Source organism: Tetrao urogallus (genome assembly GCF_951394365.1).
Source record: "Tetrao urogallus genome assembly, chromosome: 4".
NCBI lineage: Eukaryota > Metazoa > Chordata > Aves > Galliformes > Phasianidae > Tetrao > Tetrao urogallus.
Window position 1 is genome coordinate 60518871 of NC_136817.1, and position 20718 is coordinate 60539588.

Consider the following 20718-nt stretch of genomic DNA (forward strand, 5'->3'; position numbering starts at 1 on the left):
TGCTTCCTTGACTCTGAGGTCGCAGATTTTTTTTTATTTATTTTTTTTTTTTTTTAGATATTCAGCAGTAAAACTGTTGCAAGTTCAGCTACACTGCTCCTAGTATCTGGTGGATATGAACATCAGGCTCTTCAAAGCCATCTTGTCTGTCCAGAGTAGCAGAGCAGGGCTATGTTGGTAAATCAATGTAACGTGATAAAAAGTTGCTCAGGGCATATCTTAATTTATATGACATTAGATTCATAATAAATTCCATCTGTTCTGGCAAAGAATGTAAAAGGCTACGAACAAAATCCTGAAGAGCACAGCCAAAAAGTGAAAGCAAACATGGTGGATATAACAAGCTGCCTGTGACATCCGAGATGAGCTGCACTGTGAAAACTGGGATCATTTTTCCTGAATGAAGCCATGAAAGCTGATAAGTCTCTGGGAGATTCCATTACAAGAACCATCATAGTTTCAGTCAGGTATCTAACTAGTGACACAGTGACACAGTCAGCAGGCAGTGAAGCTAATACTGTTCATGTAAACTAAAAACATCTATTGAAGAGATGCCTTTTCCTGTTGAACTGAAACGTGAATTTATTGGAAGAGATTATCATTGCATATAATTTCCATTAAATTAGCTCTCCCTGATTGTGAGCTTTATCAGGAACAGAAATAAATGTCAATCCTCCAGCAAATAGTTTAAATGAGTTAGCTTAAAAACTGCATTAATCTGTCTTAGCTATCAAGTGATGCAATCAAATTTTAAGATGATGTGCTCATAAATTAAGTAGGAACAAATGTAAAAAGTTATTATGGCGACTGGAACACTGGTGTTAAAATTATGGATTCCAAATAGTTGCAAAAAAAAAAAAAAAAAAAAAAAAAAAGGAAATGAATTTCTAAGGTAATTGGAATTTCTTTCAAAAATTAAAAATTATGTATCGGCATCATTTTTCAAGTTTCAATAGAATTGATTTGATAGCCTTCTAATGAAATAAAATTAATGAAGAAGAATGTTTTAATAGCATATCACAGAATCATAGAAGCATAGAATGCCCTAGGTTGGAAAGGACCTCAAAGATCATCTAGTTTCAACCTCCCTGCCATAGACAGAGTTACCAACCACTAGACCAGGCTGCCCAGAGCAGCTTATGAACTAATGTCATCCTGATACTTATCTTCTGATCATTGCTACACGGTACCATCTTTTTCCATACATGTGAATTAACTGGACATGAATATTTTGCACCTGAGCAATATGATTGCTGTTATGTATTGCTTCAACATTGCTCATATTTTTCTCCAATCCATTGAATTCTACATTAAAAAAAAAAAAAAAAGAAGGCTTTCTTTTTTACTTTGTAAAGGATTTTTTGTTGTTATTTGGCATTACATCTGAATGGGCTCTTCTGATGTGTCTGCAAAACCCTGTCCTCAGTAAGGCATCAAGTGTTGTAGCAGCAATAGCATTAGTAATTGTGAGGCCATGTTTCAAACATTTTACAAATCTGAGTGCACACCAGTTGCTGAATTCCTTTGGAAATGTGTCCCAGGATTTCCTAAGTTGTGTGGTTGCATTTTTGTGCAGCTTGTGGTTATGCTGATAGGACACCTTGAATCTCAGGTACTTTACTTAACCTAGAGAGTGGTTGAAACAGTGGTACAGTTACTGTGTTATGTTAAATCATGTTTACTGGTATGTAGAATCACAAGACCTATCATGCAAATCATTTTTTCTATGAGACCAAATACAGATTATATATAACATCAGTATCCTTCTTCGGGAGCATTCTTAATTTCTTTAGTAATCTCCATGAATTTTATAAAATCAGAGGATGTGTGGCACTAGTCAATATCGCCAGATTCTCTAATGCCTATGTTTCACTAATATCTCAGTCCTGTGAGAGAGGATAAAACCTCAGTATCTCGTTCCATTACCACTGGAGAATTCTATAGCTGCATCTTTTAAGTTAGTGATTCTTATCCTTGTTCTTTTATGCCCCTATTTCATGTCTCTTTAATGACAACTCTACAATCTATAGAAAGAGTATTTGAAGACATTTTGTTGTACTGCTCATTTTTAACTTTTTCAGAAAAAAATAATTCAAGGCAGTTACCCTGTAAATGAAGGAAATTACATTAGTTTGACATGATTTATTTATTTGTTTGTTTGTTTAATCTCTGGTGGCTCTTTCTTATCATTTTAATTATCTTCAAGGTACTTACAAGTGACTAGCTTAATAGTTTGTTTGGTATCTTTGTTGATATCAAAATGAGTTTTGTAACTCAGGATTTGTACTTATTTGGGAAAGTTGGAGGAGAGGTATGTGTGTTTTATTTTATATATAGGCAAAATATTCTTCTTATGGTTATCTAGAATCACCCTTGACCTCTCTGAGCTCGTAAAATGATTATTAATCATTCAGAGATTTTGTTTTCTACTTTCAAGAGAATTATGTGACTCTCTTCTGTACTGAATTCAACCAGCCATCTCCTTCCTTCCTTTTCCCTTGACTCATTTGTTTGAAGTAGCTAACATGAATGAAGAAAATTTGATTTCTTCTATAGAAAATAATTTTCTTGAGTCAGGAGTGAGGCCTTGACAGAACCTGGATCTTTACACTTGAATGTGTTTAAATGAGTTAATAAAGGAAATGTGACCAATTTGTAAGGTTATCTGGTGCTTGAAGAAGGACTCAGGGAGGTAGGTAGTTGTGTAACTGCAAGGTGAAGTCTGCTTTGCTTTAAACAGTTGTATGGAGAAAAAAGAGTAAAATAATTTTTTTTAAAAAAGCATCAGGTATTTAGCATGCAAAAGACACTTCATTTCTGTCAGCAAAGCCAGGCATATTGAAGCAGGCATTGTAAAAAGCATAAGACCACCCAAGTAGTCACTTTATTGTATATATGACTACAAATGAATAAAAGCATATGGTGACAGCAGGTCTCAGGATTCAGCTGAACCAGAAAAAGGAACCAAACCTGCAGATCTTGATGCAAGACAGTTGTCCTGACGGGAAGTGGGACCACACACCTGTGTGCACATGCAGCCAGTGGGCTGAGCTATGCTTTTTCACTTCTGTGTACTGTTTTTACTTCTGAACCACAGAGACATTTAAAAGGAAAGAAGGTAGTTGATGCAAGTCCTTTAGTCATAGAGCCTCACTAAAAAAAAAAAAAAAAAAAAAAAAAAGAGTAAAACATGCAGACAAAATGCTTGTGTGTCTGTTTAAATACGTACTCTACTGATAGTGAAGCTCAATCTGTAGCTTATATCTGTATATCTATGCTGGGACTGAGAATCAAAGGTACCAGGAAAAAAGGAAGAAATCCCTATGTTCTCTGCAAGTATTTTTCAACCTTTGTAGAGGAATTCAGAATTCTACATTCATTTAATAGGGAAGAGACTTAGTGCAATGATGTTGCTTCTGTGTTGCAGAGAATTCACTGTTTGTTGTTTTTTTTACTTCTACTTTACCCTAGTTCCACTTTGAACTTGGTATTCAGGGCAAGAAAAGTGAGTCTAAGTAGCAGAATATTTTTTTTGCAAAACTGCACCATTCCTGCTGTGTCTGGATTTGGACGAAACTGAGGACAAAACAAAAGGAATGAATTCATTTGGAGAATGCTACTAAAACTTGGAAAATGAACTCTGTGCAGTATGATCTGTGCAGAAATTTTTGGCTTCAGAATCAACCTTAAATTCTTTGGCAAGTAAGCCACACAGGCCAGATACAAACCACAAATACATTTGACTTTTGCCAAAATAGAGTCTTTATCCTTTCTAATTTGTTGCTGGATGTCATACTTGCCCATTTGGTTTTGGGAATAAATATTCTGTCTTTGAAAGTGCTGGCTGCTTTTGAAGTGAAACCTGTTTTTTAAAGCTGTAAGATTTCCTTTTTTTTTTTTTTTTTTTTCCACTTTTTTCTTTTTTTTTTTTTTTATTTTTCAAGAAGAGATTTACAGTTTGTGACTGGTTTTTGTTATAGTTTGGACTATCTGAAATGGAGACTCTATCCTCCAATACAATGTGTAGATTCAGTGTATTCCTTAGAAATGAATGCAACTTCATAATACTGCTGTGAGTTTGAACAATAGCAATTTTGCCATCTAAAATCTGTATAAGTTTAAGCAAATACCAAAAAAAAAAAAAAAAAAAATTGCACCATAACCATAAGGAAATAGTGACATAGCTTCCTCAGTTCTGATCCTAATTTGGATCAAAATCAGAGAATGTTTCATATGTATAACAAGATAACAGACAAAAATATTGGATTCCAAATTAGAAAAGCTAGTGTATCTCCATTTATGTTCTTGTATACTTTGCTGGAAAAAAAAAAAAAAAAAAAGCTCTAATCCATGAGCTATGCTTTTTCACTGCAGAGTTCCACAGATAATGGAAAAAAAAAGCACCAGTGACCTTTTAGTAGGGAACCATATCCGTGAAAAGCAGAAGTCAGAATGGAAAATTGGAATCTCAGATGCGTGGTATTTCTTTCCTGTAAGATTTTACTTGTGATTCTTTTGTTCAGAGTCTTTGGACACATAAGTTACCGCTCGGACTGGGAACTGGTGAAGGTGGACTTCAGGCCATCCTTCCCCAGGGAATGCACTGATGATGACTATGAATCTTGGGAACTCACAAATCTACAGGTATTCACTGTATATGCCAGAACTTTTTCATATCTGAAAAAATCATTCACTATTGTGAGCAAGGAAAATGTTTTCTAACAGAATTTGGATGTCACCTTCCCAGCTCTATTCTCCTTTGGTTGATATTTTGCTGATTTTACAATTGTTAAAAGTTGGAAGGATGATTTTGTGTTCCCTTTAATTGTGCAAATTGTGTCCTGGGAAAGGCAGCAATATATCTAGTGGTCTTCCATAATAATAGGTGGTCCTACTGGATTATGATGCATATACCATAAACTAAGATCTCTAATATTGATTGAAGCAATTTCAAAATGCAGTTGTATGTACTGCCAACTTCCTGACCACATACTGCACTCATATAAATTGCTGTAAGTAAAGCCCATTCCGGACGTAATTTAGGATTTCAGTGGACTGATCATGTAATAGAGTCCAGTTGTTTGGGGCAGTACCATTTCTGTAGTTAATCTATTAAGGCTGTGCTAATTCCTCTTCTCTGGTCAATTCTAATTTTGGGAAGCTACGTTCTCTATGTAATGTATGATTAGAGACCAGTGTCTCTAATTCTTACATTAAATGGGATATGTCATGTTTATTTGTAGTCGTTCTAATTATTTTGTTTGTTTCATCCAGTATACTTGTTTTCTTGCTCTCTGCGGGTTTCCTTTTGGTACACAACTCTGTCGTTATTCCAGCTCTCCAACTCTCACTTGCTAGTTCTCACACATAATTTGGAATTGCTTCTTGTTTGAAATCATTGTGTATTTTGAGAGTAATATGCACATCTAAAGAGTGACATTATTTGGGTACACTGACATTTAAATGTCTTTCAGAAAATGGAAGCAACTAAAATATCTCTGACAGAGTACTTACAGCTGCCAAATTACCAGTGCAGTGTTAGCTTCAAGAGTGTATTAATACTACCTGTCTCTGTGTGCCTAGTGCTTCCTATTGACTGCCTACACATGATGTGGTCATTTAGAGAGAAGTCCAGCCATAAGAAGCCTGAGTTTTTAAGTACACATCTGTAGGCTTGTGCCTAGATTGTACACACATGGAATGTGGGTTAAATTGCACTAGAACTTCTGTGCACATCTTTGTATTTGTGTCCTGAGACATTGTAAGAACTGTGTAATATCCCAGTAGTGGACGTGAGAGCTTTGTATAAGAGTCCAATTGAATTGAATGTGAAGTATTTTTTCTTCTTTGCTGAGTCTGTTTTCCTTCAGTCTCAGTCTTAAGTTAATTGATCACATTTTTATAGTCACATCATAGATAACTTGCTGTAAATTTCTCTAGAAATTGATGAGTTGAGACTTGATGCCAGTGTCCAGTCTTGGCAAAAAGAAACCAGACTTTCTCCTGACAGTTTCAGATTGTGGCTTTGTGATGCAGGTTATGGCATGCAGTAAATCTGGTGTTTTGATGTTTAGGGTGATCGTTGCATCATGGGTCAACAGAGGAGCTTTCGGAAGAGGAAGATTTCATCATGGTGCGTTAAAGGGAGAAGTTTCACTTCAGCTCTAACGTCCAAAGTCTGTGAATGTGCGAACTCTGATTTCTTATGGTGAGTCTGTGGATATTCAGATTCATCATTAGTGAAATGTTGTTTAGAGTTTGAGGAGTTTATTTTCCTCCTTTTGCACCACTCTTGCATGGCTGTGTGCAAAGAACTAAGAAGCAATGTGATAGTTTTGAATAACAGGTAGCTTATGAATTTGTTTTTGTCTGAAAGTGTTGCTGTGCTTTAAGTATTTGACTCACCTGTCTGAAGAAATCTCAATGTTTTTCTCTGTTGATCAAGACTTGAAAAACAACTGTTGGATTTATTAATGGGGCAATTAAACCCATTCTTTTTTAAGAAAAAAAAAAAAATTAAGAAAAATATGGAAGAAATGTGTTGGTCTGAGAGGTGAAGGATACCTTTTAAAAATCTGAGCTCCCAAGAAGGTTAATTTTGCAGAACTGGCAAAGCAATTATAACAATTTTTGCCCCACTGAAACTACACTTAGAACAGAAGTGGCTTCATGAAGCTGTGTGTTCAGCTTACAGCAGATACTTTTAAAAATCTTTACTCTTAAAGAAGTAATCTCATCCACCCAAATTGGGTTGGTGAATAAGGTGGGGATAGTGACACACTTGGTGTTGATGTCTTCCAGTGATTACGGGTTTGAGCGCTCTGCACCTCTGAAGTCACAGTCTAGCAAGTGCTTTGCTGACTTTTGGTTTAATCCAGAAGCACCTCCTGAAGACTGTGTGCTGGGGCAGGCATACACAAGCAGCAGTGGGTAAGTCAATCTTGGGTTTGACTGGCTTGCATGGGCTTCCGTAGTGGAGGAGAATGTTCTGACCAAGGACTACGAAAGTGGCTTTGGGGAAGTGTAAGCAGGGAAACTGGAAAAAAAAAATCATAGGAAAATGCAAGTGGTAAGCTGTTCTGGCTCAGACTTACAGCTCATGCAGAATCTTTCTACAGACTAATGTAAGAGCAATGTTACTTTACACGTTCGCAGTGGTTCAATAAACTAATTGATTTGAGAAGAGGGAGAGCTGTCTTGTTCCCAATAATTTTTCCTAACTGCTGGGACAGCTAATAAGCATTGCTATATTTCTGATAGTAATGCCCATTCAAAGCCTTTTCTTTTAGCTCCCTGCATAAATCCAGTTAATTACTCAGAGGAGTAAGTAATGTCTCACAGAACTTTCCACTGTCTCTCTCTTCCACCAGTGTAAGGAGCTCTACAGAGAACGAATTATTCTCCTGGCCATATGGGATACTCAGAATCAAAGTAAAGCTTTAGTAACTGTAAACAATAGTGCATAGAGTACACACTACAATGTAGTCTGACGTCTGTGCTGAGAATAACTTGCAGCTGGCATCTATTCTGGCTTATCATAACATCATCTCTGTTGGTTGTGGAGATGCAAACCAAATGATGAAATGTCAAATCTGGCAATAGAATCATAGTCTTTGTGTATATTTGCCTTACTGAGGAAAATGATGCCTTTCGGGTTGTGGCTGACAGCTGTGATACACAGAGTTTGAATTCATCAGAGTGAAATCTGACTCAAATTTTTAAGAATGTTTAAAAATAGCATACCTGATTGAAACTGATCTGTAAATAATTGCTGTACTTCCAAGTGTTTCTTTATTAGCTCTTCTTACACTCCTAGAAACATCAAATTATTTATGTTGAAAAAAGTTCAAGTTCATCAAGGTCATCGAGTTCAAGCTTTTATTACTATAATGTGAAATAAATGTTATATATTTTAAGAAATGCACAGATTTGAGAACAGTATATAAGTGATTGGTTCTGGGTTAATGCAGAAGTTGCTTGCTTTAATTTATTTCTGACCTTTGGAACTTGAACCAACCACATGTAAAGCAGTAGTAAAGTGGGATAGGATAGAAGCCTGAGTTTGGCAGTACATGTGAGCAGCAAAATCCTGAGCCAACACCCCTGGAGCACTGAAGGCTATTGAAAGCTTCATGATTGGGGAGGGAGGGCGGTGTTGAGAGAGAACAGCAGAATACCCAGCTCTAAGAGAACAGATCAGGCATATTTCTGAATTTTAGAGGATAGACTCTTCCAATGCATGCAAGTGAAATCCTGATCATGCTCTAATCCCTCTAACAGATTTCACTCAATAGAAACAATGTCCGCAAGCAAAATTTTTTTGCATTTTGAGTTGATTTTGGTCATCTACAACATTTTCTGTTTATGAACCCAAGCAATATTCATTAGCCTACTGTCAAGCTCACATTTGGTGCCTACTGCTTGCCTCCACCTCGCTCACTGCTTATTGTTTTTTGCAGGTACAGGAAAGTTGTTTCTAATGTGTGTGAAGGTGGTGTAGACCTGCAGCAGAACTTAGCACAGCATTTGTGTCCATTGATTGCTCCCAAGGGACTTCAGATCAGCATCAGAGGAGAAAGCTTGGCTGTTAAGCCTGGGGAGGACATCACCTTCATTGTCAGACAAGAGCAGGTAGAAATTAACACTGTCTTTATGAAACTTTACTTGCTATTTTTAGAGTTCATCTCTCTCCTACCTGCTTTGCTGCTGAATTAGATTAATTTGTGCTTGAGACAAAGATGAATGACTCTGTAAATACTGAAACTTACGCTTCCAAGAGAATCAGACAATCTTGTAAACTCAGTGAACCATGAATTTCTGTCCAGAGAAAGGGACTTGTCTCCTCAGCAGCATTTCAGTTATTATTCCTTAAAGGCTTCAACTTATTGGAGAATCAAAGGGACTAAATTAGCAGAGTCTCCTTGAACTGGAAATTTCACGTTGTATCAGAGAAGAACAGAAATGCTGAGAACCCTTGATATTCTGGTTTAAGTGCTTTTGAGAATCTGCCTTTCAGCCTTTCAGGAAGGAATTAGGCAAAGCTTTACAGAAATCAGCAAATACCACAGCGTAGGAACATTTATAATGTATTAGTTATGTTGCCAAAGAATTTTTTTTCCTTTTTCTTCTTCTTCTTCTTTTTCCTGTTTATTGGAAGAGACAATACCCTGAGGCCCTGACCAAAGGCAAGGAGTAACTTACAGATGTGGTTATTTGCTCTGGGTATGTTTCTTAATGCTTGCATTTTAGTATTAGGTTCTAACTGTTGTGCTCCGGTTACAGAAGTGTTTCCTGACTAACGCCAACTATTTGCAAAAAATTGGAGTTGGCAAACCTATGTGACAGAAGTTGGGCACTTGGCATTTTATTTCTGTGAGAAAATCTAGGCAGAACACAGCTCTGCCTACTCCACCTCAAGTTCTTGTTCCAAAGGCTTGCAGAGTACTAGCGATGGTGTAGCAAGTTGTGCTTCCTTCTCCTTTCTCTAACTTGTTTTGAATGTTTGCTGTACAACTAGAGCATTTGATTGTAATTTGGAGTCTTAACAGTTTTGATTGGCAGCTTCACTTTTTTTTCTTCCTTTTCAAACAAAAAGTTCTGAAGCCTTCACAAGTCTCTGTTGGCAATAGGCAAAACTCATACAATTATTCAAAACTCTTCCAAAGTCAGGAATCCTGAAGGGAATCCCCATTTTCTGGTAAAGTCTGCTCAGTGAACAGAACTGAAAAGGAGATTTAAAGGAAATGTAAAAGTTTGCTGCCCCCTATGGCTAAGAATAATATTTATACTTGAAAGTCCTGGCCTTTAGGATTTAATATATATGATAAAGTCTGAAGAGAATTCTTATCAATTAGAGAATTTAAGAAGCAGTCCCGCTAAGATGAACCAAAAATACTACTTTCTTTTCCTGCTGAACAATATTAATTGACTGGTTTTTGTGAAGTGCAGTACTGAGTGTAGCAATGCCAGACTACAGGAAATAAGGAAGGTAGTTTTTGAGGCCCATTTGAGCAGTTTGCAATTGATCTTGGAAATATTATAATAATAAGAATTTTTTTTTTTTTTTCAAATTATTTAGGCTGGATTTGTGGATAAATAATTGTACAAAAATCATTTATTTTGTGTGGAATAACCAGTTTCTTTAAATTCCTTTTCTCCATGTGAATCATTTGCTGTCCACCGCTCTCTGTCTTTCCTGATCAGGAAAACAGAAGTGCCCTGCTTATTTTGGAGACAGCACTCCCATCTTTACAATAAGGAAGATACTAGAATAAAACATTAAGAGAAACTTGCATGTAGTTGCTTCCAACACTGGTTTCTCCCTCACCTGGAGAAAATACGCATGTATACTTGTTAGCATAAGAAAGAGCTAACAAGAACTATTTGCAAGCTAATGTCATCTGAAGAGATGCCACTTACTGACACATTGCTGGCAAGCAGACATCTCTTTTGCTTTAAACTTTAATAATATATTTTCTGGTACCCATCTGTTGTCAAAATAAAAATGTTATTCAGAAAAAAAATTCACAGTGAAGAAGCTTTCAAGGTCTTTTATGTGTGTTGAAATATGATGTTAGGTGTTTGATAACCCCACAGGTTCCTTATTCTGAGTACTCTCTTACAAGATAAGTAGTGCTCTTTCATCTGATAAAACATGGAAGAAAATCAACCAAACTGCAAAATAATAAATGGAGAAAAAGAGTGTATTTTTCTTTCCTTTGTAATGCAAGCATTTGAAAATTCTAGACTTTGTTACCTCCTTTGATTTTACATTAATGCTGCCTTTTGAATTGGATTTTGATGCAAAACTATTTCACAGATTGGCTTATGGGGAAGTGAGGTGATTTTTCAGTACTTCAGGGGGTGTGAGTCCTTGTCAGATCTGATTGCCATTCAGCTTATTTGATGAGTGTATACATTCCTTTCCTCTAGGCTGATTTTTAAGCTAACACTGTCTTTTCAAAATATGAAGAATTTCCTATCAAACTTGGCCCTACAAGACATTTTAACTTCCATGGCAGTAGCGACAGTGTGCTGTGAAATGCAGGCAGGAGTATATTGCTGAATACAGAGGAAGAAGGGCAAGTCACTAAAGCACTGCTGCCAGTGGTATTAAGAAAGTGCTGTTGCTTACAGCTAAAACGAATCTTCCTTTCACTCAATCCATATGGCCAGTCCATGTAGCACAGACCTGACTTCTCTTCTGAGCAGACACACCGTGACAACATGAATGATGGGCTTATATTTGTCCTCTGACAACAGTATCAGTCATTGCAGTATTTTAGGTCTGAGTTTAGGAAGGCGGTGTTGTTTAAAGGAGCACTTAGCAGAAGTGCAATGAATTGTAAATTATGTGAGATGCTTGATGTGACAAGTATTTGGCTGGTCTTTTTACTAAGCACAGCTCAGAACTCTACTTTGTCAAGCGTGCATATCATTTTGTAGAGTAGCATGCCAGTTCGAAACATGCTGGTAACTCTGTATAATGCAGTACTACTCTGTAGAAGCTACCAGCTTGTATTCTAGCTGTCATACAGTTGACACAGGAGAGCGTAGTTAGAAGGTGCTATGAAGATGGTCCAATCCTATTCTGCTTTATAATTGCACAAGCCAGAAGTTCTCTGCCAGTCAGTTACCACAGGTCACTTTTTAAGTTGTAGTTGGGAATCACCAGATCATAGCTCCAGGGACTTGAAGCTGCCCTGCACCATTATATTAATTAATGTCCAGAAGTATTAAATTTTTAAGAGTGATATCTGTATCATACAACTTGGCTTAGTGGTTTGGGGTGTTTTTTTTAGTGTTGTTTTTAAGATTAAGCCTTACTGAAGAAAGTTAGATTTATCTCTGTGAGTGCATGCAGCATTTGTTACTCTAAAATCTTCACAATGGGTTTACAGGTTTTAGTGTAGCCACTGCTGTGGAGTCAAAACATTTGGCTGGTGCTGGAAGTGATGTTGTGGTTCAGGAAATGGTTAAAATAACATGTCCTGTCTATTTAGGTTCTGACCATTCGAAATGTTGATATATTCTCCTTTTAGGGTGATATATTGAATACCAAGTACCAGGTGGATCTCGGCGATGGCTTTAAGGCGATATATGTCAATCTTACAATGACTGGGGAACCCATCCGTCACCGTTACGAGAATCCTGGGATTTACCGTGTCTCAGTGAAGGCTGAAAATGTTGCTGGACATGATGAGTCTGTAGTGTTCATCCAAGTCAACTGTAAGTCAGCCCTTTGGTTTTCTTGTTCTTACTGCTGCATACAAACGTTGTGATAGTTACGAAACAGTTGAGAATGTTACTAGTCACGTTTAGGAAAAGTACATTTCTTTTCTAATAACCTCAATCAATTGTGCATTGCTGTGTGCTGTTAGTATAGAGACTTGTATAAAAGAATGACAGAGTTAGTTTTGTTTAGATTTGTGAGAAAGATGGTATATTGATCTTTTAAATACCAAGCATTCCTCAGTTCATTTCTCAGATTTTACCCCTCTTCCTGACTCAAGACCTTGTTGGCAGACTTAACAGCTAAAATTTAGAACTTCAGGCTATGTCTTTTTGTACTGTAAGAAGGGAGAGAACAGACATATTGATAAAAGTGTGACCTCTTGTATGACTTTCAGAAAGCATTAGTTGATAGAAGGATCAAAATCTCAGCATTTCTAAAAGTCAGGCTACTTATTAAAGTCCTTAAGTCTAGTTTTAGGTAGTTAATTCTTACAAAGTTTTAAAGTATTACTTGGATTTAACTTTGTATTGACGTACAGTATAAGTTGACTTAGACCACTCTCCCTGTCTTCTTAATTAAGACCTAAAAATCCCATTGAATAGATTCAAATGAAAAGAATAGTGAGGCACAGGGATATCACACATGGTAGCAGACTTAATGGATCTCAGACATCTCTTAATTGAAATAAGGAAGGGAAGTCATAATTGCAACAAAATTTTTCTCTTCCTTCGAGATTCAAGACAGCTATCACTTTGTTTTTAGATGTCAAAAATTGTAAACAAGTAGCATTCAATGAAAAGATATACTCATCTCATATTCTTCAGTTGTCTGTTCCCCCTGATGCGAGTGATGTTTTCCATACTAACAATAGAAAGCAGTGGAGCCACATTCAAGTCTGTGCACAAATCCATGTGTTTATGTCAGCCTATCTTGTGGCTGCAGCTGTTTCTTCTTTTTGCTCTTCAGAGCCTGAATCCAGAGTTTCTGCTTTGATTAACAGGTGGAGCCCAATCCATTAATGCTAATGGCTAATATCCTATTAAAATCAAAATGAAACGACTGAAGTCTAAATTTCCATCTCCAATTCATTACCTGTTTATTTATTGTTTTTGCATTTTACATAATTTGACAGCTCAGATCAATTACTGAATGTTCTATGTTTACTTTTTAGTAGCGTCTGGGTATTTAGAAGTAGATTAAGCATAAAAGTAGTTGGTAGATCTCCATAAGCAAGGAATGGCAAAAACTCTGTAATACCATCTCTCCAGGGAGAAAATCTTCGTATTTTTTAGGGAATGATAAACTGTAACGAGCACCAATGGAAAGCTGAACAACTCCTTTCTCAAGATATGCTTCTGCTTTGGTCTACATCTGGATAAACAGTTAAAATAAAAGGTGTAAATTGCGTTTTATACAGTGGATTTATAACATATTTTTCAAAAATACAATGGCTGTGTATTTCAAATGACTTTGGTGCTGAAGTGCAGAATCAACAAAATATTGCAAGCAGACTTGGATGATTTCAGAGCTCATCTTGAGCTTCTCCATTAGTGCTGTAAGTGATCTAAAAGACACATGGATGCAGCATGCTTGAATAAACACTTCAGATAGGGTTTAAACTGTTTAATTTTTAAAGTAAATTACAGGATTTGAGGAAATTAGCTGGTACTAATTAAGTGATATATATCTGCCTTCTAGAGAAATGCTAATAGCTGCTCAGGGCCATTTTTCATTGTGGTGTATCATGCAAACAGGAATGTCCAATGTCCTGTGGTCACTGTTTTCATCTGATGTATTTCGAGATAAATTTTATGAAGGACAAATAGTAAAGGAAATATTTTTAACTCCTGTGAGGTTTGGTTGGTATGACAATTGTCCTGTAATGAAGGACAAACATTTTGGCCTGTTATCTGTGAACTGATCCAGTTCACAAACAACTTTTTTATAAGCTGTAAGAGATTAAGAGATATTAAAGCAAGTCTGATAGTATACATGTGAATAGATAACCCAGAATAAAAAGAACTCAGCATGAAGTAGACACACTTTTTCTTCTTCGTGCCACAAACCCGTAATAACTATAATAACTACAGTATGTGAATATGCTTTTTTTTTTTTTTTTTTTTTTTTTGAGAGTGTAGAAATTGATATAGAGAAAGAAGGAGCTTGGAAAGCTATACAGAGCTTAAGTAGAAATATAAGTCAACATCATTCCTCATTATGTACATTCAGGATGCTATGAGGGTTGTTCAAATACATTTGGAATTATATGACTGAGAAGAAGAGAAAGACTTGCTGTAATTATTGTTAGTTCTTTCCTATACAGAAATGGTCAACTCTTGATTCAAGAGCCAAACATCTTCCCTTTCCTTTTGAAAGCTGTATCTCAGGATGATCAGTTGCCCGTGTGAGAATGGAAATATATGGCAAAATCAAAACAGTGGTGCAGATTCCTCCCAGACTTCTTTATTTTGCATAACCAGTAAGAAAAAAACATTTCTAAGACAAGAATATTTAATGGAATTTGTACTATTTCTGAGTTTTCCTCAAGATGCCAACATCAGGAAGAGCATTTTAATACAGTTTTGATAAAGAAGCTGTTGAAGAAACTTTAAAAAAAAAAAAAAAAAGTTGTGTCTTTGAATTCATGTAGATGGTTAATCGCTCGTCATCAAAAATGCTAAATGAAAGTAGAGCCTTATGTTTGGTTGAAGCAGCACGAAGTCTGACTGAAGCGAGGTGAAAAAAGGGGGGTATGATCAGTTTGAACAGCGTGCTCTCAGCGAACTTCTGTCAGTTTAATCAAAGTGCACTGGAAGTGAATGGAAGTGAATTCAGTCAACAAAAGAGAATAAGAGAAAGGCCTTGAAACAGTGTTAATTACATTTAAGTCTGAACTGAAATGAAAGACATTTTTATGAATTAAAAGATACATTGAGTAGAGAAAAAATTATGGGTTAGTATTCACTCTGTTTAATGAATGTATTTAGGACCATACAGCACATTGGTATCCTGAATAGATATTGCAGCTGATGTTAAGAAGTTGTAGTTATCACATTATAATATTAAAAAGCTTGTACCTTCAGACATTCTCAAGAATGTCTTGGAGACCTCTGAGACAAAGATGATTTTCAATTAATGCTGTTGTACTTCAGAACAAAATATGACACTAATACAAAATCAGATGAAATCATTTTAATGACATGTTTCTTTTATATCTAAAATATATCTATATTATAAATAATAATGTTTACAGCGTTTGTAAGCAAAAGTTCAGAAAGAAACAAATTTAATCAAAAAGTAAACTACTAGAGGCCATCTCTCTTGATTTGCAAATAAATGCTCCTCTGATGTATGCATTTATTTTAAAGCGTGCATTAATTAGCTCATGTGAAGTGAGCCTAACAGCTGATATTTTATAATGAAAATGAACACTCAGCAACATTATTATCCAGTTTTCTGCTTTTCACTTAACAGCTTGAGACTTTTTAGATTTCTATTCATTTGATCTTTTTTTTTTACTTAAAGCAGATTGCCATTTCCATTTTGTATCTGTAATACTTGCTTATACTCTCTCAAATTGAACATGCACAAAAAAATGCACAACATTAAGGTACGTTTTGACTATTTGTCACATTGCTCATCTGTTCTGCTTTTTGGGTTTTGTTGTTGATGGATTTTTTTTTTTTTTTTTTTAAACTATGTTTAATTTTGGTTGAAATGAAGGAAGTCCTTCCAATTATGTCCATAGCTTTCAACACAGATATATAGGCAGGAGAGAGAAAAGTAAGTTCAGGACCTTATGTTGTACAGGTGAGAGGCTTTTGGCAAAAAAAAAAAAAAAAAAAGTTATTATATTGATGCATTCAATGATTTAAACAAGGTTTCAATGATGTTTTGGGAACTTCTTTCAGCTCCTCTGCAGGCTTTAAATTTAGAAGTGGTTCCAGTCATTGGCAGAAACCAGGAGGTGAATCTGACAGCCATCATACTGCCCAAGAACCCTAACTTGACAGTCTTCTACTGGTGGATAGGAAACAATCTTCAGGTACATGAATGGTTGTGACTGACATTATCTTTGATCTCTTTCCAGTAAGAATTGCATGAAACCTTTTACTTTATCATAAAATCATATAATGATTTTGGATTGGAAGGCCAAAAAATCATCTCTTTCCAACCCCTGCAACAGGCAGAGAGGTACCTTTCTTTGTCTAAAGAAGGTGACCACAGTCCTGTCTAACATGGCCTTGAGCACTTTCAGAGATGGGACATCCACAACTTCTCTGGACAGCCTGTGCCAGTGCCTCACCACCCTCATAGTAAATTTTTTCCTTATATTTAATCTACTGTTATCTTCTTTCAGCTTAAACCCCTTGTCCTATCACTACGTCGCCTTGTAAAAAGAGCAATAAATATGCAAGTATTTCAACTGGGAATATTTCTTGTCTAACTGGGTTAATTTTTTTAAGGCAGTTCTTTCAGAATGAGATATGTAAAATATTTCCTTTATGAGGGAGACAAAGGAATGTTTCAGATAAGCGTAATGAACTTTGATCTTGTAAATGTGCTATCTACCATAATCCTTGCCTGTGTCTGTTCATTGTTATTGGCTTTGCCATTGCCAGAACAGGCACTGCAAACTGATGTAATCTTGTTGTACGGAGGGGGTGAGGTTTCTGATACATACAAATGTGGTTGGGGAGTACGGTATCTCAACTTCACCTTGGAAGTTGTCGTAGATTGGTGCACTTCCATGGGTCATGACAGGAGTACCACCTGACCTTGACTGTGCCCCATATTTTTCAAGTCAGATGACTTGCTCAATATGATCCTGTAAAGTTCACAGAATCACAGAATATCCTGAGTTGGAAGGGACCGATGAGAATCAAGTCCAACTCCCTGCTTCACACCTAAAAGTCAGACCTTCTTGCTGAGAGTGGTGTCCAAACGCTCCTTGATCTCTGGCAGCTCATGGCTGTGCCCCCTGCCCTGGGCAGCCCGTTCCATGCCCACCGCCCTCTGGTGCAGACCTTTTCCCTAACCCGCAGCTGCCCCTCCCCTGGCACAGCTCCGTGCCGTTCCCTCGGGCCTGTCTCTGTCACAGGGAACAGAGCTCAGAGTTACTCTTCTGCTCCCTGTGAGGAGCTGCAGCTGCCATGAGGCCTCCCTTCAGCTCCCTCTGCTCTGCACTGAACAAACCAAGGGGCTTCAGTCACTCAGATTTGTGAGCCTGATTCCAAATCCCTTTATTTCAGTGCGATCTGAATATAAATCTAATATTCTACCAATTAAACTCATAGAAATATTTGACTAATCTGGCAGCTATTCTGTATTCTGTTTATATTCTGTTTATAATATATATATTCCATCTGTTTTTAAAAAAATAAAAAAGTTTCTATTGTAAATCATAATAATTTGATAAAATGTTGAGCAACGTTCTAAAAATATAATTGATGTGCAGCTTTTGTGCTGATATCTTTAGTGATAGTCTCGTCAGATAACTATTCTCCTGCTTGAAACTCTATTTTCTACTTTTCTTTGCTTGCAAAGCCACTTCTTACATTGGACAGTTTTCTGGTGACGAAGTTCGCTGTGACAGGTGATGTCAGAGTTACAGTGCAAGCTTCCTGCGGGAACTCCATGCTACAAGATTCCAAAGTTGTCCACGTTTTTGGTGAGGCATTACTTGTTCAATTTTTAATTGCTGTTTAATGTGTACTTATATCTCTTAAACCAGTGCAGGCAGAATTGAACCTCTTGTAAGGTTATTTCTAATGCCACATCTAATTTCTGAAATTAGAGGGATGAACTGTACGTAACGCTGAGCAGTGTGGTCTTATGGAATGGTTTCACTTGAAACCTTTAGTTTCCTTTGCTTATTCTAAATGTTACTGTGTTTCCCTAGTGTAGCAATAACATTGAAATAGTATTTTTTCTTATGACTTCAGAGTTTGTTAGCATTTCAAAATACAGTAGTTTAAATACTTCTGAAAAGAAAAAAAAAATTGTTGTCTGTAGCATTAAAACAGTGTGAAATACTTTCCTTCTGCCACCATGTACAACCATTCTTTCAGCATTTGTGTAAGAGTTTGAATTATTGCCCTTTTGTAAATTTTAGCTCTTCAATAGAAGACGAACTTCTACTTTTGTTTCACATTATGCCTCAGTGTGCTTTGCTGTGTCTAATAATGTACTGTCGAGGCATAATATATAATGAAAAATGTAGTGCTGGCAAATTTATTCTGTTTGCATTTGTGCTGTCACATGTGGGAATTGTGATATGTAAAAAAGTTTCACTGTAATGCAGAGCTTAAAATTCATGAAATACACAAATGAAACATATCTGTGACTTGAACAATGAAAGAGGATTCTGGTACTTTTGCTTTCAGCATACACACTGATTTAAAATAACAGCGAAAACCACATTTATGTTAAATAGAACTTTTACGAAACTTCTCATTTGTTAAGATAAATGGATTTAACGTTTATGTAATCTCTTACAAGTGCATTCACTGTTTAAAAAAATCCTTAGATGTGTAAACGCTCTTAGTGAGATGAGATTGGTGCCTTTGATTTCCAACGCTGTTTTGGCTGTTCGTGTTGGGAAATCCTGATCTGAAGAGCAAGAAAGTACTGTTCATGAGGGGTATTAAATCCTTGGAATGGAAAATCACATTGAAACAGAATTCTGTCCTAACAGTTAGGGAAGAAGTGTTTGAGTCACTCCTGTGTTCCAAAGAAGGGAATCTATTTCCCTTCTTTGTATTAACTTCCCCAGGTGATCCTCTAAGGAGCATGAAAGGAAAAAACGATGGACTTCAAAGACTGTTTGCTGAGGAATAGCCAATTTCTAGTATTTCAGATATTTTGGGCATTATTCAGATAAATGTTTAGATGTTTGGTTTTTTAAAAATTTTTACTTTTTTAATACATATATATTTAAGAGGGCAGTAGTTACCCTTTGGTATTTGGAACAGAATTTCTGTTTTGTAGCTAATACATATAGCTAGTCCATGAGATATGTAAAGTATCCATTTTGCATGAAGAACAGGTACATGTAAAATGTAAAAAACATGTTTATGATTCAGTAAGAATAGAATCCATTGGCACGTTCCCCTTAAAAAATAAAAGAATCCAATCATATTTTTGTGGTGTACTGTCTTAAAGAAAAATTTACTGAGCAGGTTACGACCCCAGAAGATGAATGTAAGTCTGTTTGGTTTATTTTTTTTTTCCCCTACTGTATTTTAATCTCTAGACAAATTTGATGATATTGAAAATACAGAAAGTAATTGAGTGCCTGGCAGGAGCGTATTTTTGCTCCATATTACACTGTAGGCTCCTGGGGGAAGGATTTGTTTTTTACCTTTCCTCTTTGAGCAATGGATTATAATGGGGTTCCTAGGTAATGCAGTGCTGCGTAGATAATGTGAGTGTATGTATACATATATATGTACACACATATATCTACACACACACGTATGTGTAAATGTAGGAAAATATGTTAAGTAGATAAATATATATGAAAATATATACAAAACTGTTTCTGTAATCAGATTGTCAGTGATTCAGAAGTGTTTCTTTTTGTCTTTCTAGATCATTTTCATGTTCTTCCTCTGAAGTTTACCAAGCACCTGGACATGTACAACCCCAACATACCAGAGTGGAGGGAAGACATAGGGCGTGTAGTAACACGACTTCTTGCAAAGGTGCTCTTTCAGATTGCTCGTAAAATGTTCCCTTTCCAGTCATAAAACTTGAAGGTTAAGTTAATGCCTTCTTGTTTAAAAAAAAAAAAAGAAAAAAAAGAAAAAAAAAAAAAAAGAAAAAAAAGAGGCAGAGCAAAATAATAAAATGAACCTCATGAGCCACATTTGATACAAGTTTGAACCCAATGTCACTTCTATGGGCAGGCTGTAGATTATGTCATCATAGCTTGGAAAAGTTCAGTTCTAACATAGCCTAATTGGCAATTAATGCTAATTATTGCTTTCTGGGATTAGCGATAGACATATTGGCAAATACTGCTGACTCCAAAGCAAGAAAAGTCAGTTAAATGTGATGTATGTAGGATATTGCATAATATGAAGACATAGTCTTTGTGAAGAAACAAAGCAGAGAAAAGAATTCATGATATCATTTGTGGAACTTCAAAAGTTATATATAACACATAGACAGACATTTTGTACAGCTGGTTTTTTTTTTAGATCATGTTTGTAAAAGAAATGTGGACTGGGAGCAGTTGAATCATATAAATTAAATCAAGTACAAAGCCACAGAACAGTTCTTTGAGATAACTGAAGAGCACTCCATAAAAATTGTGAGGTCTGGAGCTGTGCTGTCAGATACACACAGTGCCCACAGCAGAATGTGCACATTCCAACTGTCTGTGAAGACAGTGGTACTGTGTTGCAGATTGATGATGTCTTTAGAATTACTGTGTTTGAATTCAATGGACTTTTCATGGATTTACAATAGTTCAAAAT

General features: G+C 36.2%; 1 protein-coding gene across 1 annotated transcript in view; it reads left to right on the forward strand.

The window, feature by feature from the left end:
* The window catches only part of SORCS2 (sortilin related VPS10 domain containing receptor 2), a gene marked incomplete at both ends in the record, with an annotated part of 510226 nt that overhangs the window by 472337 nt on the left and 17171 nt on the right, over window positions 1-20718 (forward strand). The window contains 8 exons of the mRNA XM_079534212.1: window positions 4524-4644; window positions 6075-6208; window positions 6802-6930; window positions 8460-8631; window positions 12042-12228; window positions 16147-16280; window positions 17783-17906; window positions 19829-19941. Of these exons, the coding sequence (XP_079390338.1) occupies window positions 4524-4644; window positions 6075-6208; window positions 6802-6930; window positions 8460-8631; window positions 12042-12228; window positions 16147-16280; window positions 17783-17906; window positions 19829-19941 (1114 nt within the window). The remainder of the gene's footprint in view (window positions 1-4523; window positions 4645-6074; window positions 6209-6801; window positions 6931-8459; window positions 8632-12041; window positions 12229-16146; window positions 16281-17782; window positions 17907-19828; window positions 19942-20718) is intronic.